This window comes from Ostrinia nubilalis, chromosome 25, assembly GCF_963855985.1.
Source record: "Ostrinia nubilalis chromosome 25, ilOstNubi1.1, whole genome shotgun sequence".
In the NCBI taxonomy this organism is placed as follows: domain Eukaryota; kingdom Metazoa; phylum Arthropoda; class Insecta; order Lepidoptera; family Crambidae; genus Ostrinia; species Ostrinia nubilalis.
The window spans coordinates 6,226,518-6,252,575 of NC_087112.1; the positions used below are offsets into that span (position 1 = coordinate 6,226,518).

The 26,058-nt window shown below is 37.6% G+C and overlaps 4 protein-coding genes across 6 annotated transcripts in view; 2 read left to right on the top strand and 2 right to left on the bottom strand.

Annotated features, from left to right (window-relative positions):
• The first annotated feature begins 3,409 nt into the window (after positions 1-3,409).
• LOC135084179 (facilitated trehalose transporter Tret1-2 homolog) lies at positions 3,410-6,039 on the top strand. Of its 3 annotated transcripts, none has more exons than XM_063978917.1 (3): positions 3,410-3,593; positions 4,354-4,486; positions 4,830-6,039. In XM_063978917.1, the coding sequence occupies exons 1-3, from the start codon at positions 3,546-3,548 to the stop codon at positions 6,032-6,034; spliced, it is 1,386 nt and encodes a 461-aa protein (XP_063834987.1). In that variant the 5' UTR covers positions 3,410-3,545; the 3' UTR covers positions 6,035-6,039. The 3 variants fall into 3 exon arrangements, with proteins under 3 accessions (XP_063834987.1, XP_063834988.1, XP_063834989.1); XM_063978918.1 differs by lacking the exon at positions 3,410-3,593 and adding an exon at positions 4,129-4,222; XM_063978919.1 differs by lacking the exon at positions 3,410-3,593 and having other exon boundaries at positions 4,416-4,482.
• Positions 6,040-6,878: 839 nt separating this feature from the next.
• Positions 6,879-26,058, top strand: part of LOC135084182 (facilitated trehalose transporter Tret1-like) — a 33,251-nt gene continuing 14,071 nt past the window's right edge. Inside the window, exons 1-3 of the mRNA XM_063978923.1 lie at positions 6,879-6,969; positions 7,290-7,422; positions 7,765-7,991. Of these exons, the coding sequence (XP_063834993.1) occupies positions 6,907-6,969; positions 7,290-7,422; positions 7,765-7,991 (423 nt within the window). The 5' untranslated portion in view covers positions 6,879-6,906. The remainder of the gene's footprint in view (positions 6,970-7,289; positions 7,423-7,764; positions 7,992-26,058) is intronic.
• Positions 10,344-11,090, bottom strand: LOC135084184 (protein lethal(2)essential for life-like). The gene has a single exon (XM_063978925.1). The coding sequence runs from the start codon at positions 11,033-11,035 to the stop codon at positions 10,517-10,519; it is 519 nt and encodes a 172-aa protein (XP_063834995.1). The 5' UTR covers positions 11,036-11,090; the 3' UTR covers positions 10,344-10,516.
• Positions 24,525-25,371, bottom strand: LOC135084280 (protein lethal(2)essential for life-like). The gene has a single exon (XM_063979070.1). The coding sequence runs from the start codon at positions 25,276-25,278 to the stop codon at positions 24,694-24,696; it is 585 nt and encodes a 194-aa protein (XP_063835140.1). The 5' UTR covers positions 25,279-25,371; the 3' UTR covers positions 24,525-24,693.

Below are 26,058 nucleotides of genomic sequence, written 5' to 3' on the forward strand. Positions count from 1 at the left end.
TCAAGAAAAAAGGAGGAGGTTCTCAAATGGAATGTATTTTTTTTTAATATTCAGTCAGTAGGTTTACCGTAGCTAAGCCTAAGCACCATTGTAAGTAGCTATTTTGAAGATTGGTAAGGGTCCAGACATCCTGAGCTAGGTAGGTACCTACATTGTTATTCCCTTTGCTGATAGGTACCTACAAGCCGTAAAGTTAAAGGGCCAGAAAGTGTCTCGCAATTCTCGGTAGGCAGGCGTGGGTAGGGCGCTAAAAATAACTTGTTTGTAGGGGAAGCGCTAAATTCAATAACCCACTTAGAATTTATTGTTACCTATCTGAGAAGCCTGTTACCTACATGAAACTTGCATACAAGTGTCTGAATGCATAGCTTTCGCCCGCGTGGAATTTTTCGGTTTTTTTTATACAGGGTGTTAGGTAAATGGGTATATGAGCCGACACTAGCCCATGTTAACATGGTCATATAAATGGTATGGTGAAGTCAGAAAATTGATATCTTCATTTTAATTATTTTAATTTTCATACAAGTCGGATTTTATAAAATTTATTTTGTATGATAATTAAAAAAAAATAATTATGATATCAAATTTCTGACTTCACCATACCATTTATATGACCATATTAACATGGGCTAGTGTCGGCTCATACCCATTTACCTAACACCCTGTATCTAGCTTTTGCCCGCGGCTTCACTCGCGTGAAATTTAGTTTGTCACTAATCGTCATAAATTATAGCCTATATGTCATTCTGGGTTATAAACAATAATACTGCAAAGTTTCATCAAAATCCGTTCAGTAGTTTTTGCGTGAACGAGTAACAAACATCCAGACTTCCAAACTTTCGCATTTTTAATATTAGGTAGGTAGTAAGATGACATTGACGTATTTAAGATGAGACTCAGCAATAATGTGGCTTTCTATTGGTGAAAGAATTTTTAAAATCGGTTCAGTAGATCCCGAGATTACCCCTTACAATTTTAACAAATATACAAACACACAAACTTTACCTCTTATAATATTAAGTATAGATGAAGGGACATCTACACATCGCGTACGGAGCCTCCTCTCTACAGCTTCCGCAGATAGGTAGGTAGGTACCTACTAAGTAGGTACTAACCAAACCACTTAAGTGGAATGTTTTACATTCGACGCACCGAAATTTTACCCGACTGCGCCAGAAGGAGGGTTATTTCACATGCACAGTTGCATCTTGCATCTTTTAGTAGGTATAACATATACAGGGTGGAATTTTGTAATGCCACCTGGAGGGAAAGTATTCTTAATACTGTAGATAGACTTTTTTACTGAAAGAAAACATTCCTTTATTTTTGAAAAGAAAGAGAACTGCATTTAAAGATTTTCGAAATTTTTTCGAAAATTCACTACCATAACATACAATTTTCTGTAACACCTAATTAAAATAATTTAAGATTTCATGGTTTTCCTTTCATTTGATTTATCAAGTTTGTTAGAGAGATTTCATCCTTATACTTAACCCTAACGATCGATGTAATAAAAATACAGGTGTAATTTTTAACAGATTTTAGTTGGTTCGATTCCCGGGTGTGGCAAGCAAATTAATGGAAATCTTTGAATGCAGTTCTATTTCTTCTCAAAAATAAAGGAAAATTTCTATCTCCAATATTAAGAGCACTTTTCCTCCAGGTGGCATTACAAAATTCCACCCTGTATAGCAAAAGTATGTACGAGTAGGTAGGTACTAGGTATAGTTCCAAAATACTGGACTGTCCTGTCGATGACATTGACAGTGGGGCGCCACCGTCAATACCGGATCGCTGGTTCAGATTTTTGCCATGTTGGAAACCATATATACTCAACATCAAATAAACCGCACCTTCCGCAACGCGAACTTTAACGATTTTCTTCTGACACAATCATGGTGCCCTAACAATATTGGTGTTATTTGAAAGCCCAATAAATATCCTTAAAGAAAAACACATTTAATTTCTTAATAAATTATTAGCATATACCATAAATGTGACTTGAAAAAATACCTCATTTTGGGCCCACCTATGGGATCAATTAGACCAATTTTTATGGTTATAAAACCAAATAATGATTTCACGTGTCCTCTTTAACAGATGGATAGCAATTAAACCCAACTTAACAGTTTTATAGCCATAAAAGTTGGCTCTAGCGTAACTACCTATTTTTTGAAGAAGTGACTCTGGATCCTTCTAAAGACACATTTTTGGGGTAAAAACCTTTCCTTTAATGAAATGAAGGTTAGAACTAGGCTTTTAAATGGTACCAATATTGGTGGGAAGTGGGGATGCATACGTTTGAAAATGCTTGTCGCGGGAGGTGCGATTTATTTGACGTCGAGTGTAGTTGAACGATGGTAGCGCCCCCCTGTCATTGAGTTTGGTGGGACAGTTCAGCGTGGGTCATCTATAGGTACCTATAGACCGGTCACAGAAACCAGAAACATAAAAGTCTTTGTCACCAAAATAAAAGCGGAACGGTTTTTTTCCATATTTTCTTTCATACATTCGTCAATGTACAGTTGCCGGCGCATCTATCTGAATGAATGGGTATTAATTTTTGTTGCTTCATGTGTTCATCATCATCATCATCACAGCCATAGGACGTCCACTGCTGAACATAGGCCTCCCCCAATGTAACAACATACCCGGTTGGTAGCGGCCTGCGTTCAGCGCTTTCCTGCTACCTTTATGATGTCGTCGGTTCACCTTGTGGGTGGACGTCCCACTCTGCGTTTTTCGGTACGCGGCCTCCACTCCAGAACCTTGGTGCCCCATCTGCCGTCTTGCTGCTTCGTGTGTTATAGCCAGAAAATTTAAGTTTTTTGTTATGATATAAATAATTAAATACTCTGTTGAAGCTTTTAAATAATAGATAGGTAACAATAGTCTAATTTAAACAAGTTGTAGGTACCTACCTACTCTAGGAATATTTTTTAAATAAAAATTCGTGTAACACGCAGTCTTTAAGCGTAATTTGTGGCATAATAAACAAATAATGATTCTATAAAATAGGTCATAAAAACATGGCCTTATATTAGTATTTCACAATTTATGTCAAATACAGTTAAACGATTTTTCCATGGATTACAATGGCAAATTAAAATAATAGTTATTATTACTACAGGACCCTTTTGGCTTAATTTCTATCTCATGTAACACCCAATGTACCTACCTACTATTAATGAAACAACAAACGTTACATTTTGCGTTTCTCGCTTGATAGAATATTATTGTTCAAAGTTTATTAACCTATTAGCCGCCAACGAATATCAAAAGCGTTGTATGCCAGGCTAGGCGCCAAGCTATGACGCTATAAACACCGTGGCGCTGAAAAGGTATTTTTTGCTTCTGACTGTACATGAAAACCTTCCACAAAGGTAATGAACAGTTAATGCTAATTATTATTACAGACCAGAAACAGACAGTCCGTGGTATGAAATAAACGGATATTGTTACGCTTAACGTGTTTATTATTATGAAAACAAATGAAATGTTAAGAACTATCAAGTTTTCATGAAACTGAGGTTATTTGTGTGAAAATGGTCAGAACAGTTGTGCCTAAAGTATCTTCGATTTTACTAAAACAAGTAAGTTCTTAATTAGTTCCAAATTTTAATTCTATTAATTGATATCTCATAGTCATAGTCATTTATTCCATAAACAATAACATTATCGTATTGGAATTACAAAAAACATGAAGAATTAAAAAACATCAACCGATATAAAATCACAAATTATACAACACAGCATAAAACTTTAAGGAAGCATTTAACAAAATGAGATCTTAACTTTTTATAATTTAATCTTCTTTAATAAAAAGCTGAAGAGTTCGTTTCTTTGGTTTAACGCGTTAATTTCAGAAATAACTGGTCCGATTTAAAAAATATTTTTGTGTTGGATAGCCCAGCGCTTACAGCTGGGCATCAATGAAAAATGTAGCGAAAACTGGATAAATATTCAAACTATTTTCATGCGTACTAAGTCGCGGGCACAGCTAGTATTTTATATTCCGAGAATAAATTCTAGCAAGAATTTAAATTAAGTTTTACTTAATGAGTAGGTAGATACACTGCACTACTTACATATTTAGAGGCGGATTAATTTCCTCAGTGTTTGTTAACACACAGTAGTGTTTTGACGATAATGATAAAAACCAAAAGACTCAACACAGCGCTATAAAATGGGTATATTAACCTTACAAGGATGGTATCCCGTGGTAAGTTGGAGGTAGTTGTTCAGAGGTGGTGTACATCACTTTATTATCTGACTCTAGTCAGCCAGTTCCAGTCATAGTCATAGTAATTTATTCCAAAAACAATAATAAGTAGATTCTTCTTTCAATTCCAGGTGCTCGTTGCTATTTCCTGCAACTTCTTCTGCATCGGAGTTGGAAGCACCTTTGGATTAAGTGCTGTACTCTTGCCCCAAATCAAAAACGAAACAAACTTTATCTACGATGACAGCTATGACTCTTGGGTTGGTAAGAATCTTGATTTTAATTATCCTCATAAACTCCCAAAGATTGATTGAAAATGATTGCATTGCATTCATCGAAGGATACGTTTAAGTTAAGCCATGTAAGACATCTATGGTAGTGGGTGTTAAATACTGACACCACACTTATCACGTCTGTGGTCACTATCAACACGAACACGAAATTCCTAACGCCCTGATAAAATTAGTGATGAAGTTACTAGTATATACTTAAATATTCCTGAAAGAAGAATAATAAACTTACTTTTTAACCCCTTAACTGCTGGGGTACTTAATTGTTGCCACCGTATTTAGAACTTTTGATTTACCATTACATTTTAACTTTTCAGGTTCCAGTTCCTGCCTTGCGATGGCATTTGGCTGCATCAGTGCCGGCGTCATCTCCGATCGGTTCGGCCGGCGATTCGCACACCTCCTCGTCGCCTTGCCTTTCATAGCTGGCTGGCTCATCCTTGGCTTCGCAAAGAACATCACAATGATTTTAATTGGGAGGGTCATAACAGGGGCGTGTACTGGCGCCCTTAGATCTTTAGGCCCTGTCTACCTCGGAGAAATCGCAAACCCAGCCTACAGACCTTTTCTAATTTTCTCACTGTCACTTTCATCTACCAGCGGAATTTTCCTCGGTCATTTGTTCGGAGGATATCTCAATTGGAGGACTGCCTGTTTCATCATGTGTGTGCCCACTGTCCTGGGCTTGTGCTTACAAGCAATTTTAAAAGAAAGCCCTTTGTGGCTTTTATACCAGGGAGAGATTGGTAAAGGCACGGAAATATTCACATGGTATAGGGGTGACAGCGAGATTGCTCAAAAAGAACTCGCAGATGTGCTGACTGAACAGAAAAACCGACCACAAAGTTTGTCATTTACAGAAGGTTTAAAAACCACGTGCAGCACAGCATTCGTAAAGCCGTTGTTAACGTCTTTCTTATTGTTCACGACTATGCAATTCACAGGAGTTAATAGCATGAGTTTCTATGCCCAGGATTTGCTGAAAGCCACATTCTCTGGTAATCTAGACCCAATGATGTTGATGCTTGTTACGGATGCCACAAGGATTTTTGGTATTTTTATACTGTTTTTCACTTCAAAATTTATACCTCGAAAGAAATTTTACGTGATTTCTTGTTCTACGCTTGTATGTATGTTGTTATCATTGATTGCATACATAGCACTTGAACCTAGTGGGGTAGTTTGGTTTTCCATTATCATTATACTATTGTTGGTTTACATAGGGTTAGGTAGTATTATGATTAGTTTAAGTTGGTCTTTTGTTGGAGAGATCTTTCCAAGTAGCCTTCGCGGATTAGGTTCGGGAATCGGGTGTTCCAGTTCGTTCTTTCTATTATTTTTAGTAGTCAATGTGACGCCAATAATAATGGTGAATCATGGTATAATAGCTGTATACTCCATGTTTGCGGGTGTGACTCTATTTGCTGTATTTTTCCTGCATTTCTTGTTACCGCAGACAGACGGGAAGACTTTGCAAGAAATTGAAAGTGGTTATGATGACAAAAAAATAAACCAAGGGTAGCTAAGCTAGGTAATTATGTTAAGAAAAAAGTTTAAGTCAGTCAGTAAGGTAATTCGTATAAATGGTTTAGTATTATACCTAAATGTAGGAAATAAAGAAATCCTTTTTGTGTACCTAAAGTTTTCCCTCGGCTGTATCCGAAAATGACTAAGAATTTGTTATACCTACTTGAAATTATTATATTTAATTTCAGTCAATCTGTAGCAGTATTAGCTTTAATTCAATTCAATCGTTCGTTCGTCTCAGGCAAATGACGTCCACTGGACAAAGGCCTCCCCCAAGGATTTCCACAATAACCTTGGATAACAATATTGAATTAAATTCATTAATAATAAGTAGGCATAGGAAAGATCTTTGAAAACAGCTGAAACTTGAAAACAAACGAGAGTATACTTACATTAAACAAAAATGTATCCATGAGACTAAAAGGAACATGTAATTCGTCGCAGCATTGCTATCTTTAGCTACTAAAAAACTAAACACACGTGACGGCATTGAACGTGTTAAATACGAAAATTTCATAACTAAGTAGGTACCTAGTACCTACTGGGTTTCCCTGAATTGATTAACTAATCAGATTCAGGATGTGAGTAGGTGCTAAGTACCTATCTAAAAATACCAAATAATTAAGAATGTAAATGAAATACAAATTTATGTACACTCGTCTCTTTAATTAAAATAATAATAGTTTCTTTCTACGCAGAACACGTCGACAGCGACACGCTCTGCGATCCCAATTTCTTAAATTCCAGTGTGTTTTAAATATTAAACAGATATGGCAAAATAGTGATCGTACCTATAGTTAATTTAAAAGTTACACATTTTGTACCCAATATTGAATTATGTGATAATATGGCGCAAGATCTATAAAAATGGTGAATCAATCAACATTTAAAAATGTTATGCCTAAAGTTTCCTCGCCTTTATTAAAGCAAGTAAGTAATTAATTTAATTACCTGTTGTACTATGCTAATACTAACTTCGAACTCCTCCTATGTTCTGATTAATTTCGTTGCGGGTCCAATGACTTTAAACTTTAAATTCCCTCGGGACAAACTTGACTTTCACTGGTTGGGTTTTTATTGGCGGTCAAGCTGGATCCTGGCTCTTAAAGAGAGGTGGGAATAGTCCCGTGCTTAGTAGGTATATTGCTGTCCTACCTAAAATACCACTATCGACTCTATTGGCTATAGACTTGATTTTGACTCCTTTATGTATTAAGTACCTAATTGTAATGATCGTCACTTTATTTCAGATGCTTGTTGCAATGTCTTGCAACATGTTCTGCCTCATAACTGGATGCACGTTTGGGTTCACCGCCGTTCTTCTGCCGCAGATTAAGAAGGACGATGAGTTTCCTTACAGTGACACCTATGACTCATGGATTGGTACGTAAAATAATTTATACCTACCTACTTATCTAACTCTGCAATACTGCAGAGTTGAAACCTGGAGCTTTACTTATCAATCATCATTATTCAGTATCATCCCTCTCTCTCTCATTTTATTTTTATTTTTCTTTATTAAGGAAACAAACAGCATGAATTGATACTTATGTGCCAGTAGCCTAATCAGTATACAGTAGCCTAATCAGTTTCTCATACGAACTTCAACGGGTTTGAGAGAGAAACAGAGATGTTACTTTTTCAAAGCACCTTCGGAAAGCCCCCATCCAGTTCATCTCGATGATAAAAGATACGAATCTAAAGATCACTTTGTTATTTTTTCAGCTTCGAGTTCTTGCCTCGCAATGGCAGTAGGCTGCTTCGCTGGAGGCCTCCTCTCCGACAGATACGGGAGAAGAATCACGCATCTCATCGTGGCAATGCCTTTCTTGGCCGGATGGATCGTCCTGGCCTTCGCGAAAAACGTCCTAGCCCTCCTCATTGGAAGAGTTCTCACAGGACTGAGTTCTGGCGTCTTTCGGTCCTTAGGCGCGATTTACCTCGGAGAAATAGTAAGTCCCATTGACCGACCAGCTTTTATATGGGTGCGTGACAGTTTATATAAGTTTATATGATATAAATTCATTTCAATAACGTTCATATTGTATAATAAACGTATGTTATAATAACACTTGATATAATTTTTTTACATATAATGTTTACTTCATATAATAAATCATTTCTAATAATGTCATTTCAGATACCAATCACAACGCATAAAGACATTTGATATAAACCTTACTTAATCTAAGACTCATTTGATGTAATTTTGTTTAATATAAATAATATTTCACATAACCATTACTTGTAATAAATATTATTTGTTATAACGACGATATTTGATATAATTTCTGATAGATATAACTTTTAGTATGTTCTTCTTTAGCTTGACTTATAAATGACTTTAGTGACAAAAACGAATCGCCGTAAAACCGAATCCACGTAGTCTTGTCTGCCCTACCCCTAGAGTGTAATTTAGAAGCGCGTAGGCACGGAGGGGCGAGGCGGCCCGCGGGCTGAGGAGCAGGTGGCTGGAAGCGAGGCGCCGCGGCTGAGGCTGGCCGGCGAAGCCGGCCAGCAAGCCGAAGACGCGGTGTCGAGCGAAAGCCATCTGCGACGATTAGCACGCGAGGGACCGCCAGAGCCCCGCAGTGCCGGAGCCGTGACAGAAGTCTCAAGTTTTTAGTCAAATTTGCATGCTGCATGCCTGCATGCTTGCTTGCTTGCCTGCTTGCTGGCTTGCTTGCCTGCTTGCTTGCTTGCCTGCTTGCTTGCCTGCATGCTAGCTTGCTTGCTTGCTCGCTTGCTTGCTCGTTTGCTAGCTTGCTTGTTTGCTTGCTGCATGCAATGCTTATTATAACAAATGAACTTTATTTACAATTATTATTGTTATATGATTTAAGTTTTATAGGAAAAGAATTTTATCTCATTTGATTGTTCGACATTTTATTTTTATATGATTTGAATGTTATTTGTTTTAAATAGTATACATTGTAAGTTTTATAGAAAATATTCATTATATCAAACCATTTTATATCAGTTAAATGTTATTTGTCTTAAAATTATTCGTTTTAAAATTATATTATTCGTTTATTATAGTAAATAATTATTATATTAAATGATTTTATATAATTTGATGTTATATCCTCTAAGTATTATATGATATGTAGTTATATCATACATTACACACCCCTTTTATATTCACTCTGTCGGTGTCAGGCAACAGTGGTATCTTGTTCATCCATATCCTCACCGGATATCTCAGCTGGAGGCTCTCTTGTTTCATCGTTTGTCTCCCCGTCCTTCTCGGTATTGGTCTGCAAGTTTTAGCAAAAGAAAGCCCACTCTGGTTCATGTCTAAAGGCAAAATCGGCAAAGGGACTCAAGCCTTCAGGTGGTTTCGGGGCACTGATGAATGTTCCCAGAAAGAACTTGCAGAGATTCTAGAAAAACAAAAAGATCGACCACCAGAGTTGACTTTCAAAGATTGTTTAAGAGCTGCCTCCAGTAAAGCATTTTTGCTGCCGTTGTTCACGGTGATTTGTCTGTCCACAACTGTGCAATTCAGTGGTGTCAACACCATGAGTTTCTTTGCGCAGGATTTGCTTGAGTCCACATTCTCTGGACAAGAAGATTCCTTTATGGTGATGCTTATTACAGATTCCAGAGTTTTCGGCGTTTTTATCATGTTCGCGTTTTCAAAATATATCCCTCGAAGGAAATCTTATTTCATTATTTGTGGTAGTCTTTTACTTTTATTGATAGCATTGATTGTATACACGTACAGTAGTTCAATCCGATGGATTGGCTTGGCTGGCCATTACGATTTTGATGGTTTACATGGCGTTAGGTAGCATGATGGCAGGATTAAGCTGGACTTTCGTGGGAGAGATATTTCCAAGTACTTTGCGTGGATTGGGTTCAGGTATTGGTGCCGGATTCTCCTTCTTCCTTTTATTTATATCGGTCAATATAACACCAGGAATAATGATGAACTATGGAATAATAGCCACATATGCGACATTTGCTGTGGTGACTTTCCTTGGCTTAATATTACTGTACTTTTTGCTTCCGCAAACTGATGGGAAGACTTTACAACAAATTGAAAATGATTATAGTAAGAAATAGTAAAAATTATGTGTCATCTCTATTTTCTTATAAAAGATTGACTTATTTAACAAGCACTGTTGCATTAAATGTTGTGAAAAGGCGTGGATGGCTATTGATAGATAGATCTTAAGATAGACAGCCACGGGTTTTGTGTTTAACTTTTCCTCATTTAGATACGTATAGCACAGCATATTCAGAAACTTATTCAGGATTGATAAAAGTCAGACGTTCGCTAGTTGCAAATAAACACAGAATATTATACGAAAAGTATTTATTATTTTCACTTAAAACTTAAGTTAGCAGTCTTTAGAATTTACACATAATCAGACTGTTATTGAATGATAACAGTCTAGTTTTATCACTTTGAATACCTTAGCTCTTATAAAATAATGACTGTAGTTGGTGACTGTACGCTGCATCTTCAAATTCACTTCACTTCTGGCTTAGCTTCGTCCACTAACTTCCTGATAGGTCCCGTTTGGGTTATGGGAACAGAACGTTCCCCTTTCACTGAATCCGCTTTCCTGGGTGCGACGACAGTCAACACGCCATCCGAAGACAATCTGGACTCCACTGCATCTGGGTTACTATCTTCTGGAAGCTTGAACTTCCTCGTGAACTGCCTGGATATGTAGCCATGCTCATCTTTCTTTTCTTCATGTTTACCCTCAACTACGATGAACCCATCCACTATTTTAACAACGACTTCATCTGGAGAGAAATGCTGAACGTCAACGTTGATTTGCCACTTGTCTTTATCAGCTTTGATTGTAGATCCCACGCCTTGTGCTACTTCTGGCCACCAGGGGCTGAGGCGAGGGAAGACTGGGCTGGTGACAGCTGACATGACGTCTTCTGGTGTTAAGGCCAGTCCGAAGTTCTGGTCCAGGAGCCTCCTCGGCCATTTCGGCCCGGCGTAGTCGAAGAAATGCGGGATGATAGACATTTTGCCTGTGTAGTGTACTGTAGTGAACTAGTGTTAGGTCGATACTAGTGGAATGCGCTCGAGTCCCGGGTTTATATGCGCGCGCGCCGTTTTATTTGGCACATGAGTCGTATTTAGAACGGGCGAGAACGTTCTCGGCAGGAGTTCGTTGCCGCGCATTGCGCCCCCAAAGGTTAATGTAATGACTACAATTCTGTAAGATTATGACACGATTATTACAATGTCGTCACATTGAAGAATCCAACTTTCGTCTGATTTACTGTAAAATAAAAAATTGGCCCTAAGGAACTTTGGCAACGAGTGAATTAGGATTATCAATTTTAATTAATTAATATGATAAGTTAACTTGCTCATTAGTTCAGAACAGAAATTTCTACAGGCAGGATGTATTATAACAGTTACTGGCACTAGACAGGTAAATAAAATACCTACTGATGAGTAAAGATTCAATTAATGTGTCTATTATATTGATAGGATTTTCCTAGATAACTAGGTACTTCTTTGTAAATGGCTTACATAAATCTGTTTATCATAATTCAGAAATTTCAGGAAGGTCAGGTGGCTGAGTCACATTGAATCAAAAATAGCGTTTGTAGTGTTTACGTAAAATGATTATTAACGTATTTATAGCACCCCCTACGCAACTGGACGTGGAAAATAATTCTGTAAAGAAGTTATTTATATCACAATTCGTAATAGTTAGTATAGGTAGATAGTTTTCCGCGAAATTATGACGTAGAAGTGTAGGTTTGAATGAATATTTTTTTAGGAATAAAATTGTCTATTGAAGATTGTTCTTAACCTTTTCAGAGCCACAGTCTTCTATAGAAGACAAACGTTTGCGTGCCCTCTTTTTGTTTATGTATTTTCAAAACAGAAAATATTTTTTCTTACTGTTCGCAGCAGGCGCCATAGCTTGGCGCCTGGGATACTGCTTTTTATATGGGTTGGCGGCTAATAGGTTAATCGCTAGCTTTAAGTACTCCAGCTAGCGATAATATCTTGAGTGTTATTATTTGAACACAACAAAGATATTTCACAGTCTGGTACAGTCTAGAAAGTGCGATGAGTCAGTCAGTGTTGTAGACGTGTAGACAAAACATCAGACTGTATTTTTGCAAAATTGCATCTATTACCTGTGCTATTACATAGTTACACATATAGACACTAGTCTTTAACTTGACGTGATGCTGTCACACATCCGTACCATAGGTACTATTCATTTAAGTGTATACCATAATACCTACGGATTTTACTCATCATCATCATCATTCCAGCCACAAGATGTATTGTTCACTGCTGAACATAGGTCACCCCCAATGACTTTCACATCGCACGGTTGGTAGCAGCCTCTCTGCTAGTACTGCTACCTTTATCAGGTCGTCGGTCCACCTTGTGGGTGCCACGCTGCGTTTTACGGTAGGTAGGTACGTGACCTCCACTCCAGAACCTTGCTGCCTCATCGCGGCATCGGTCGTCAGTTCTGCGTACTAGGTATGTGCCCTGCCCATTGCCACTTCAGCTTGCTAATCCGTCGGGCTATGTCAGCGACTTTATTAGTTCGGAACTCCAAAGGTTTTTACTCAGGAATGCATTAAAATGTTATGTTAAACCATAATTTTTCCCTTTTAGTTTACGCGAACCAGCTGCGGCAATATTTTTGTTATAAAAAAAATTAAAAGAAAGTAAGTAGGTAGTTATTTTCAAGATACCTAGCTAGGTCTGGAAATTGCTCGACACGATTGATATTGATTTGTGATAAGAAAAATGAGGAATGACTTGTTTACGTTTAAAGTTATTTTTAAATGGACAATATTGATATTATAGTACTTTTCCTCCTTGCTATCTCTTATCCATGACCTTTTGATATTAAATTGTCTTATTATTATTCGTTACGTCCATGTGCAAAATGTAGACTACAACTATACCTACCTAATAGCTGGTGAACAAAAGAAACCTTTTACCGTAAATATACCTATGTCTTGAATGGTGTATGGTAGTGGCTAGGTAGATATTAATGTAGTTTAGTTAGTCACAGAAACTACAAATCATCACAATACAATATTTATTACCGTTTTACAGACTATCAAAATTATTTCTTTTCATCCTTCGGTTTCTCAGCCGTTTTCTCGACGATATGCTGCACAGCCTCCAGGGTCTCCGTTTTGACCTTCGGCTCAGCTGCTGATATGGGGATGACGGTCTCACAAGGCAGGTTCTTGTCGCAAGTCTGTCTTGGAGCTGTGACTGTGAGAATACCGTCAGGGGATAGGTGGATCTTCATTGTTTCTGGAGTGCAACCGTAGGGGAGCTTGAATTTGCGGACGAACTGTCTGAAAAAAGGTAATATTTTGGGGAGTAAGTATGCCGAACTGCTTTAAAACATTGCCTTATGCCTAAAGGCTTTTTCGAATAACGCGTTTTAACAAATGCGTTGAAATTAAAATAACAACATTAGTAACAGAGTGTACGGTCTTGTAAACGTACGAAGAGCATGACTAACGTCTAAGGAAAAGGTCTAAAATTTGAAAGAGCCTTATGCATAATTATGACTATTAGGTAATTGTGTCATGTACGCTGTATACTTAAGTATGTTTATAAGCATCATAATGCGAAAACAAAACTCGTTTTTCATTCGTATTTATCAGTCGATGTGTCAACTGGCTCGATCAACGATCACCTTACTTCCCGTCCTGCTGATTGTGGTTTGCAATTGCATATTGTTTGCATACCGCAGGCAGTTAGCAACTCGGCCAATCTACAATATTATGCACTAATATGAACGCGATAGCTTGTGTCCGTTTGTTGCAAGTTTTTTGCACCCAATAATAGCGCTCTCAGCAGCGCGAGCGCCTACACAAATTACACCGTGCTACAATGTTACGATCATCTGCAATCTACATAATAGCCACAATAGCTGATCCAATTCCAGTGAGCTTTGAATGGATATTGTGTAAGTAGGTTATGTCTCAGAGAAGGACGTTTCAAGAATAGGGGAATAGGGTATCAAAATTAATGTTTAGGAATAGGACGTAGCGCGAAAGATTTTGTGATAGACAGAAATCCTTGGGCAGACATGGATCACTGGCAGAAGCTAGTGTTATTACTGAACTATAATACTGGTCATCACAACAATCGGCCCACCTACGTTTTACAGGAAAACTCGTTTCTACTGACACAATCATGGTGCCCCAACAATATTGGTGTTATTTGAAAGCCCAATAAATATCCTTAAAGAAAAACACATTTAATATCTTAATAGCAGCGTTTTACCTGAAATAAAACGTATATTAAAATACTTACCTAATTCGAGGCTTATAAATTGAGATAGGCATATCCGTTTCCCGTAGTCTTTACCAATTTTAGTACTCTTTTTACACTATAGAGGGCGTGTTTCCGGTCTCATTAGGCAGTGGCGCCACCTATCTAAAGTTTCGTTAGTTTTAACCGCGCCATTTTTACTCATTGGCTTCGAATAAATGCACCAGGCAGAGTTAAAAACTAAGCCTCGAATTAGGTAAGTATTTTAATATACGTTTTATTTCAGGTAAAACGCTGCTATTAAAAGTACTTGACCGTAATTCGAGGCTTATAAATTGAGAAGTGTCTGTTATCGCCTGGTGAGACATGGAAACACCTGAATTATACGCCAATGTGACCTAAGATTTTATAATAAAACAATTAATATTCTGTTTACATTTATTTATTAACATAATGTATAATTTATACAAACATAATATAAGATTCTAATCCGAGTGTAAATCATGTTAGCAATTGCACTTTAATTATTAATTATTATTGTATAATTGTATATCGATCAAGTTCTAATTTATTTAATCAATAGGATGAAATAAACGAGATACTTGTGTATTTGTTGGGTTCCTATTAGGAATAACTTCGCGCCTATAATACTTTTGAAAGGTATTAGCGGACCTCCAATTCCCGCGCGCTAAAATTTCATCTAGAGGATAACTTAACAAATTTTTTGAGGCCACCGCTGACCGCACACTACCAGGGGAAAACTGAATATTTGCTTCTTTAAATAAATGTTTTATCCAACCTGCTATAACAGTTCGAGATGCTGGTTTAGCAGGACCCCTAACAGTCATAAACAAATTAAATTTCTTAGCTGTATCCCGTCTAGGTTGCAACAGTGATATAGTGTGCTCAATCCAGAAAACTGGGTTAAGATTAACGTTGTCATTATTTGTCATTAATTTCCAACCGGATTGCCTATAGTCCATATTATCCGTTTTGGATCCAAATTCTGGCCGAAATATAACATAATTATCTGATTTTATAAAATGATCAGAATCAACTCTAAGCAACGTTAAGTCATGAATCCGCCGCCCTGAACATAATAGCAAGAGAATAGCTGTGTGTCGTGAAGTCTGGTAAGCGTTGTTTTTGTCTATCGAACAATTGGACAAGTATTGAGCTAAAATATCAACATCCCAAATATTTGATTTTACTACTTTTGGATTCTTTAGAGATATTGATTTAAGAATATGCTTGACCAGGACGTGGGAACTTAACTGACTGGACATATCCGCGTTACACAAGGTGGATACCACCGATTTATGCAGCAGTATGGTATTATATGACAAGCCATGAATTAGATGAAGATCAGCTAAAAACTGTGCAAGTTGAGAGCCTGTGGGTTTTTTAGGGTTTACCTTATTCGATCTTGCCCATCCTAACCAGCGCTCCCATGCTACTTTATATGTTTTGAGAGTAGATTGTCTCCAAGAATGTTTTAGTAGGGATACCTGACTATCATTCCAGTCCGTTATTTCGTCGGTCCACCCCCACATTTCCAGACTCGAGTGTCAGGTCCTCTATATTCGGAGGAGGAAGGCCTGTTGATGTGTCCACTAGGTTCATTGACAGATTCTTCAGAACAACCGGAGCTGCAAGGGCTCTTGCTTTGAGGTCTGCCCTCCAAAATACCTTCTGCCACCGAGGCACAACTATTAGGAACACACCTGTCGATTGGTTCAGATGTGCCAGAACTTTGGGCACTAGGAATGGCGGAGGGAATATCCACGCTAGAGGATAATTCCACAACATGCTGAACGCGTCGTAGCACAGTGCTTTGGGGTCTGTCTGGTCTAGTGATACATAATTGCATACTACGTGAGCTCTCTCCGACGCAAACAGGTCTATCACAGGGGTCCCCATTTTTGTGAATATCCTTTCTAGACATTTTGGCAACAGGTGCCATTCTGGTGGACGTCGGTGTCTCGATAGGTGATCGGCATGGTTGTTGTATCGCCCGGGAATGTAGTGGATAGTAAAAAATATTTGGTGTTGGTCCAGTAATGTCAATAACTCTTGAGTTAAGTCCATCAGTGGTAACGATTTCGTCCCCCCCTCTTTTCGAAGGTGAGCTACTACCGTTCTGTTGTCGCATTGTATTAAGAGAGAACTGTGACTCAACTTGTGCGCATATAGCCGAATGACGTGTAATATAGCCAACATCTCTTTCATGTTGCAATGGAGATTTTGTTCCTCGGGTAACCAAGAGCCTGTCAGAGGTACATTGTCCAGTTGTGCACCCCACGCGAGATCCGACGCGTCCGTCGTGAGGAAATGCGACGGGGGAGGGAAATGTAGTAATGACGAGTTGTGGCAATTTTGAATCCACCACTTTAACTCGGTTTGGACTTCTAGGGGTAATGCAAATCTGGCCTTTGGTTGTTTTATTAAGGCATTCATGAATCTCAGGAGATGACGATGATGAAGTCGGCCTCGTGGCACTGCAAAGCTGGCAAAGTTTAAAAGTCCTACGAGACTTTGTATTTCGCTCAGTACTACATGTCCCTGATTTAGAATTTGACGAACCTTTTCTATGATTGTGATGATCTTTTCTATTGGCAACGACTTGAGGTTGTCCCAAGTTCTCCACAATACGCCTAGGTAAGTTATGCTCTTTTGAGGAGTTGTTATTGACTTCTCGAAGTTGACACACCAACCGAGAGTCTTTAGAAGTGCTAGGGTTATTTTTACATGTTTCTGGAGCATAACAGGACTTTGATGAGCGATAAGGAAGTCGTCTAGATAGACTAATATTCGTACTCCCTTTTGACGCAACGTCTGGGCTATCCAGTTGGTGAGTATGGAGAAGGTCTTTGGAGCCGTACTCAAGCCGAACGGTAGGCAGGTCATTTCTAGTAGTTGACCGTTGTAAATTAGCCTCAGAAAGCGCCGATGCGTTTCCGTGACCTTCAGGTGAAAATATGCTTGGCTCAGGTCTATTTTGCAAAGCCAGTCGCTTGGCTGGAGGAACTCTGGAATCCGGTACATGTTTATGAGTCGAAATGGCTCTGCTTTTACATATTCGTTGAGTTTCTTTAAATTGAAAATCGGACGATGCGATCCGTCTGGTTTGGGTATTAGAAACAGGTGTGATACGAAACTGGGTGTCACAACATGTACTGGATTTAGAATGCCTTGAGCTTTCATTTTTTCGACAATTATTGTCATTTCTTCTGATACTTGAGTGTGAAACAAGTTGTTTGCATTTGGCATGGACAGAGGAGGCTTCGAAATGAACGGTATGCGATAACCTTGTATTAATTTTATTATTATTTCGGAAGCGCCCATTTCCATCCATTTTTTGTAAAAGTGGACTAATTGCCCGGCTTGGAATGACCTCGAGTCATTGATCATTACGTTTGAATTGACCTCTAGAGGCATGAGAAGATGCTCGTCCTCTTCCTCCTCTTTGTGAACCACGAGACCTCGAGCCTCGGTATTGAAATGAACCCCTTACATTTTCGTAAGCCATGGTGTTGTGGCAGTTGTGTTGATTCATATTGTTGTACGCAACCCTCGAGGTTGGTACTGTATTGTGTGATTGACAAGAGGTGCCAGAAACACAACAAGGAATTTGAGGACCACTCGATGGTCCCGTAAATTTCTTGACGCCTGTTCCCCTCGAGGGATGGCGTTGATTTTTATTAATTCCCCTTTGTGAGGAATCAGATTTAAGTGGCCAAAAGGCCTTACGTACCCCCCCGGCTTTTTCTAATGCGGACGCAAAGGCATCAGCCTCAAAAATGTGTGTATTCGAAGGAGGGATCTTATTGAGAGATACCTTAACCACAGGATCCTTAACATGTTTTAGAATCGCATCTCTTTTAATTTCTATAGTCTCAGATCTATGGCCGCATACTAATTGTATCAGGTCGCTTGAGATTTTATGAAAATCCCCTTTTAAAAATAAATCTTCGATTTTGGCATTTAGGTTATTTAAATTACCTGAATCGGATTTAGCCCAAGTTAGTAAGCTCCGAATATTCTCTTGTAAACATTCTTTTTGTTTGAGGGCACAAAAAGTTATTGCGGCATAAGCCTTATCGGCTTTGGACAAATGAGTAAGGGAATCGTAAGATCGTATTTCACCATTAGTTTCGAGTTCCACGAAACCCGGGGTATGTGTGTCCGCATACCTAACTTCAGACCAAGTTGAATTACCGAAACGTTGAACATCGGCTAACATTTTAACATAATTATCGGGGGCCTTGGGAACAGAAGGTTCCTTTAGTTTAGTTTCTAAATCAAAAATAAAGTGTGGTTCCGGACCATCAACAATCGTATTAAGTTCATTACTGCCCACTTCATCCTCATAGAGATCCCCACTGACCCGCGAATAAATTGACACTTGATCATCTAAATCACAATTATGTTGAGTAGGAGGCTTTGAAATCAAATTGCGCAACTCACTAATATCTTTTGTTATCTGACGCCATTTCGAATGACGGGTTTTATTTTTCTTATGGCGGTGTCGCCGAGATCGCTTACGTTTTCCCGATGAGGAAGAACTCGAGCTGGAGCTACTGGAGGTGCTGCTAGTATCGGTGCTACTGCTGCGAGCCCGCTTCCGACGCACACCACTTGGCCCAGGCCTCGGTTCCTCTTCAACCAGTGGAGACTTTGCATCACTCATTCTGAAATTTGCTTTATGTTACAAACCATCCAAGGAATTCAGGCAGAAAAATTGCTATAAAGTTGTATTTTGAAAAAGTCGAACGGAAAATCCGTTAAAATAATTTGTTAATAATTATTTCGTTCATTTGACGTAAAATTTAAACACTATTTTGTAATTAGATAAAAGAATAATTTACGTAAGAAAATTATTTCACTTTGAGGGTAGTAAATTATTTTATATAAAAAAAAAAGGTTAACTTCTTAAGAAATAACACACTAAATATTCACTTCTAAATACATATTTTATAATTCACTATGAGGGTGAATATTCGTACGTAATAATTTGAAATATAATATACCAATAAACATTCAAAACGAATAATCCTTGCAAAAATGTTACTTTGTAGGTACTTACATTTTTTCCTGTTAGATGTTCCAACACTTATAATTTTAACACTTTATTTTTCCGTAGGTAATGCACTAGGTAACTCACAATTTTTTAAGAAACGTTTGTACGCTTTTTAGCGAACAACTTACTGCTACGGGAACAAGAACGCCAATGAGTAAAAATGGCGCGGTTAAAACTAACGAAACTTTAGATAGGTGGCGCCACTGCCTAGTGAGACCGGAAACACGCCCTCTATAGTGTAAAAAGAGTACTAAAATTGGTAAAGACTACGGGAAACGGATATGCCTATCTCAATTTATAAGCCTCGAATTACGGTCAAGTACTTTTAATAAACAATTAACATAAACGCATATCGCGTTTACGTTAATTGTTTATTAAGTATACATATAATACAATAAATGTGACTTGAAAAAAGACCTCACTTTGGGCTCATCTCCGGGATCAATTAGACCAATTTTTATGGTTATAAAACCAAATAATGATCTCAGGTGTCCTCTTTAACAGATGGATAGCGATTAATCCCAACTTATCAGTTTTATAGCCATAAAAGTTGGCTCAAGCGTAACTACCTACTTTTTGAAGAAGTGACTCTGGATTCTTCTACAACCACATTTTTTTTGGGTAAAAACCTTTCCTTTAATGAAATTAAGTTTAGAACTAGGTTCTTAAATGGTGCCAATATTGGTGGGAAGTGGGGATGCATACGTTTGAAAGTGCTTGTCGCGGGAGGGTCGATTTTATTGATTACCAGTGTATGAGTAAAAATGTAACTAGTACATAATATTGTGGTATTGTGTACATAAAATAGAAACCTTATCACGTATCCTTTCTTCGACTTCTTTTCTTGCTTCCCTTCGATAATGACATACTCTGGCCTTGCTTTTACCCTTAGTTCTTCCTTCTTGAACTGTTTCACGTTCAGGGTTAGCTCGAACTTCTCTCTTCCTATCCTTATTGAAGGTCTGACACCCCGAAATTGAACCCAGGAGTTGCTATTAGGCCTAAAAACCCTGTATAAAGGACTCAAGAACATAATTTACCACACATTTTACATCTGTAGGGCGCCTAATTTATTTTAACATTGTAAACAAGTTTTGAAAACATATCGACATCACGGTGACCATGCCAAAAGTGACACTAGGTACCATAAACTAAAGTTTTATTGAGGAGTATTTGTGCATAAAGGATGCATCATCATTTTTGTGTCCTTGGTCGCTAGCGTGTCTGTCTGGCATTGGAAGTGCAGTGAACTACGGCGTGCACAAACATCAGCGGTTCTCAAACCTACAATCCACATTGAGAAATTAAAAAATGTGCCTCCTATTGCTCCTATTCAGTTTTTTCACGGGTCATTCACTTAACTGAGACACCAATGACAGTGATAAAGAAAAGATGTGCAAAAGGCATCATCACGTTTAGCTAAACACTCTTTTCATGTTATGTAGGTAGGTCTTTATAATTTTAATAAGAATATGTAGGTAAGATTTAAATTTTTGGCCGCTCTTTTGTGCCATAATGCTTCGTGTCCCAAGCGCCCACAAGGGGGCATGCATAACGCATTCTTGGAGAACATCTGATGTTTATCATTCAACGTGTGCAATTGCATACATGCACATTCAAAAGATAGGGGAAGAGCACAGCTCAGGTGGTGGTGTGAAACTGGTTATGCGTGCACCTTTCGCCCGTTTATAAATTTAAGAATAATATGCAATTTATTTTTGGGACAAACTATCTATACTTACCTATAACAAGCACGTCGCGTCAGCTCATATCGTGTGACCAATACAGGTGTTGTTGTTGTGGTCTAATAACTATTTAGTTTAGACTAAAAATAAATAGCGTCTCGTGTCTAGCTATCTCGGTATTTCACAAAGGATGGACGTTGTCCATTCGTCTTATCAATACGGAACTAATCTCAATTCCCACCACTCGTTCCTCCACCAACTTTTGCAAATTCAGCTCCTAAACCATTGAACTAATATTACCAAGTATTAAAACTCAAATGTCCTGAACTATTATCGACCGGGTAATCCAACAGCTAGCCCTTTACCTAGCTAGACTAGCCTCTCTCTCATGCATTTGCGTGCATCTCACCGGGCGATCAATGCAGCCGCGCCCAACGCATGGCAATACCTACCTATCTATATTCTGCAATGCAAGGTCAATCAACTTCCACGTAATCCAGACAGAAAAGTATTCGTCTAGAATGAAACGAGTTCAATCAGTTATTGGAATGTGAGCTGTGTGAGGTAGGTAGGGTAATAAGTAGTAGGATCGTAATGACGTGTAGTGTGGGTAAAACTTTTGGTGGTTTAACCCTTATTCAAACAAAGGTAGATATATTACCACTTGGTTTACTTTTAAAAAAGGATCCTAATTTTCGATATGGTAATACTTAAAGATATCGTGGTCACTTATTTATATTTTTAAATATATTTTTTAACTTATCTATGCCATATTACTACTTTTCAATGTCATTTGTCACTGTCAGGTAATGTCAAAGTCAACCAAACGGTTTTGGTGTGAAAAATTTCATGTTTTTAGCGCTCATTTTTTTGGTATTTTTGAAACTTTGTTCAACGAAAATTCTGATAAGTGTTTTTTCGATTCAAATTCCTAAACTATAAGATTTATTGTATAATCTCACTTATAGGTCTGCAATTGATTTATTCATATAATTTAGACATTTTAAAGAAGTGGTAAATAGTTTACCATTGTCCGATCCCGTCTTGACAAAAGTGTGTTGATATATAAAAAAACTGTTGTTTTTTGTATGTGAACAAATAAAACTAAATAAATATTTGGAGAAATTTTAAGTTATTTTGATAACTATTTACGTAACGTTTTGACTTTACGTAATTAGTGAATTGTTAGTGTCAGACTCAAGGTAAGCATAATAATTGTAAGCATAATAAATATATTGTTTTATAAAAATAATAAATTTATTTCATTCCCAAAATATTTAATAAAATATAGGTAGAACCTAGAGGAAGTCACTAGTCAAGAACCAAAAATAAACCAAAACGGACAATGGTAACTATTTTACCACCAACAATGATATTATATAAAAACAAAAGCAGATATGTTATAAGCGCTCGCGCTGTGAATACTCAAATACGTCCCAATTGGGACGTCTTGTGTTTAGTCTTCGTGTGGCCTGCGTCGTGCGCAATCGCGTGCGTACCACACCGTAAGTTCCTGTGTTCTTACCAAAATAAATAAAAAATGCCATCGTGTGTGTTTCGAAAGTGTACCAATTATGACTCTAAAGTAAACAAAATACAAGGGATCTCTTACCACATGTGATTATGCAAAATTATTTAGTATTTGGGTCATTCCATAAAAATCTGTATATTTTCGATGTCATTTTGTCCGTAACTTTTTTAAGATGCTTTTGAATACTTCATTAGTGTAAATTATAGTTTATTAATTAATTATGTTATGTCTAAAAGGGCCAGTCACTTTATGCTTTATTTTAGGAGAAATTATAATTTTCATTTTTTTCATACTACATTACTCCTATATGACTTCTAATAAAGTATAAAACATATAACCTTAACATTTATAGATAAGTTAATATACATAATGTAGTTGTTTTGTTATTATCACTATATAAAAAACATCATTCCCTAACTAGTAATTTAGTCCCAAGTGCCGTTTAAAGCTAGGGCCTGACGCTCTAGGGACTGACGATTTGGAGTAAAACTTAACACAAAATGCAGATTAACTTTATATTATAAGATGCTTAATACGATGTGCCGAAAATAGCCAAAAAACCACACGTAAATACTATTTAATTATATACAATTTCCTATTGTAATCAATAAAGTTACTCAACTAGGGACTGACGAAGTGACTGGATTAACACATGTTTCCGCAACAACTGGCACGTTTGCACTAATTCAAAAAACGGCTACCGCAAAGCCATTATGGTCGGAGGATAGCTTCGTATCGTACTTTAAACTCAACTAAATGTCATTCACTCTAAATACATATTAAAGCGCAAAATTATAAAATCAGTGCGTGGCGAGGGAATGACGTTAAAAGCTGTAGACTCTTTTTCAACAAAAGAAAATCAAATTATTGTTTATTAAAACCGAAAAATATTAATAGAATTTGGTGTAATATACATTTAAATAGATTATTCGTTAATTAATAACAAAGGATAAAGTTGATGTTTTTATAAATGTGGGCCCCAAAACACAAACTTTTGGAGTACGGACATGCCTAGGGAATGACGTTTTGGGTCATTCAAAAGTAATTTAAGATGTTTTAAAAATAGTTTCAAAAAATATAAATGGGTGATGAATAAAGCACATTGCAAGCTGTTATTTAACAATTTTGGAATAAAATATTAACAAATATTTCATGTGAAATGTGGCACGGACTAAGAGTTGACATATTTTTGTGGAATGACCCATTTATATTTTCAATTATTTATGCAAACAATCAAGACGCCATCGCGCCATGCGCCATGTTCAAGTTAAGAAAGAGAAAGCGATCTTGTTTTGACGTTAGAGCGATAAGGATGCGTGCGCTGCGGACATAGATTAGTTAGTGCAGAATCGTTAAAACTATAGCTATCTCTTTTATTTGCATGCTATTTCGTATCTTTTGTTTCACTTATCAGTTACATTTGTCAATGTGTGCAATTTGGAATAGCTCGGCACGGATTAAAATCGTAATTTCTATGAACGTAACATATCTATAGTTCTGTAATATCATTGACCACCAACATTTAATAATTTGTAGTCATGAATGGATAATGGTAAATTATTTACCACCCAAAAAACTACCCCTTCCCCTATTTTTTTATAAATTTTGATCAAAAATATGAAATAAGTGACCCACAATTACCCTAAATCCACTTCAACTTTGCAAAAAAAATGTATACCTACCAGCTCGCATTTGAATAAGGGTTAAAAAGCCCCCCCATTTTAATAAATCATCCCTCAAGAGCTTAATTTTGTGAATTTCGCTATAAGTAGGTAGGTAATGTATGATTTTATGGACTTGTATGTGGGCGACTACTTTATTAAAACAAACAATGTAGGTACCTACCTACCTACATTAAATATATTCAACTACCTACCTAAATTATTTCATTAGGGATGTAAAAATTCAGAGGTCAATAAGAAAAAACAGGAGTAAAAGACGAAAATGTTTAATTATAGCACATAACATGACTATTACAAATTGTATCAAACTTAAATTAGTAGTAGTTCACTAGCACTGCTAAACTTTGGATTAAGGAATAAATACGAATTTTAAATGCAACGCATCACGAGATTACAAAATCAGTTAAAAAAATGAGATCCTACTTCTCTTCCTCCTTCGGTTCGTCAGGTACAGTCCGGTCCTTGATCTCCTTCCTGACTGGGCCGGTTTTGGCGATGGGTACAGGACGCTCAGCTTTGGACACGTCTGATACTTTCTTCGGCGCCGTGATGGTCAGCACTCCATCCGACGACAGCTTGGATTCCACGGTCTCCGGGTGCGTTCCCTCCGGCAGGGCGTAGCGGCGCGTGAACGAGCGGGAAACGAATCCATGGTCATCTTTCTTCTCCTCGTGCTTGCCCTCCACCACAATGTACCCATCTGCAGTCTTCACGGAGATCTCTTCGGGCAAGAAATGCTGCACGTCCAAGTTGATCTGGAACTTGTCCTTCTCCACCTTAATGCTGGATCCCATGTCACGAACGGCGTTTGACAGATGCCTCCATGGCCTGTAGTATTCTGATGACAGTGAAGGTGCCACGACAGCAGTCAGCAAGTCATCAGGCCCGAGCGCCAAGCCGAAATCTTGATCCAAAAGCCGACTGGCTGGCAACAATGGGTGATGAATGGGGCGTCGAGGAACATGAGGAACATCCAGTCCCAATACATACGGTAGCAGAGACATTTTTCGTGGATAGAAGTTTAACGTTGGATTAGAGTAAATTATTTATCTCGCTTTCGTGTACTTCGGAGCTTGTTTACAAATGCAATATGCCGGCCGGCGTTCGACGTCATTACTTATACCCTTCGAACAACGCCATCTAGTAGCGAGTAGAAAAATCTCGAACTTGCCAGACGATTCGTTGTATTAATTTGTAGGGGTGAGGGATGGTGAAATACGATTCATCGAAAATTCGGGCTTTCCGTTTGATATTTTTTTTAATACAATTTTTGGGTGGTTCGAAAAATTTACATTTAAAAAATTAGGCAGTATTTTTTATTTTTTACACGAATTGTGCATAAAATCATAATTTTTTTGCAGTAAATTAATTGTAAATAGCTGTTGGCCAGTTAGTTTGTGTTACAAAGTGGGATTTTTTTTACGCAGAACAAGGCAGATATTTGACATCAATCGCACTTGATGATAAGACGTGAGATGCAGTCTATGATGAATGGTTAAAAAACCTAAAAATATAGGTATCATCTCTTTGATTGGTCTTTAATTTGATTGACCAAAGTGAATTTTATAGTGTTTTATTCAGTCACGATCAACAATAATTTTAGATTGCATCTTTTTTTCTCGTCTTTTTCGGATCTGTCCTGAATTCCTGATTTTGAAACCCGAAATAAAAAAACGAATATCGAAATTCGGAAAATCGGGTTTGAAATCCTTAGTCCTAGCACGCCCTTGTCGCAAAACAAATTACGTGTTGGTGTGAGTATGGAAGCTACTAGATGTTCGTCT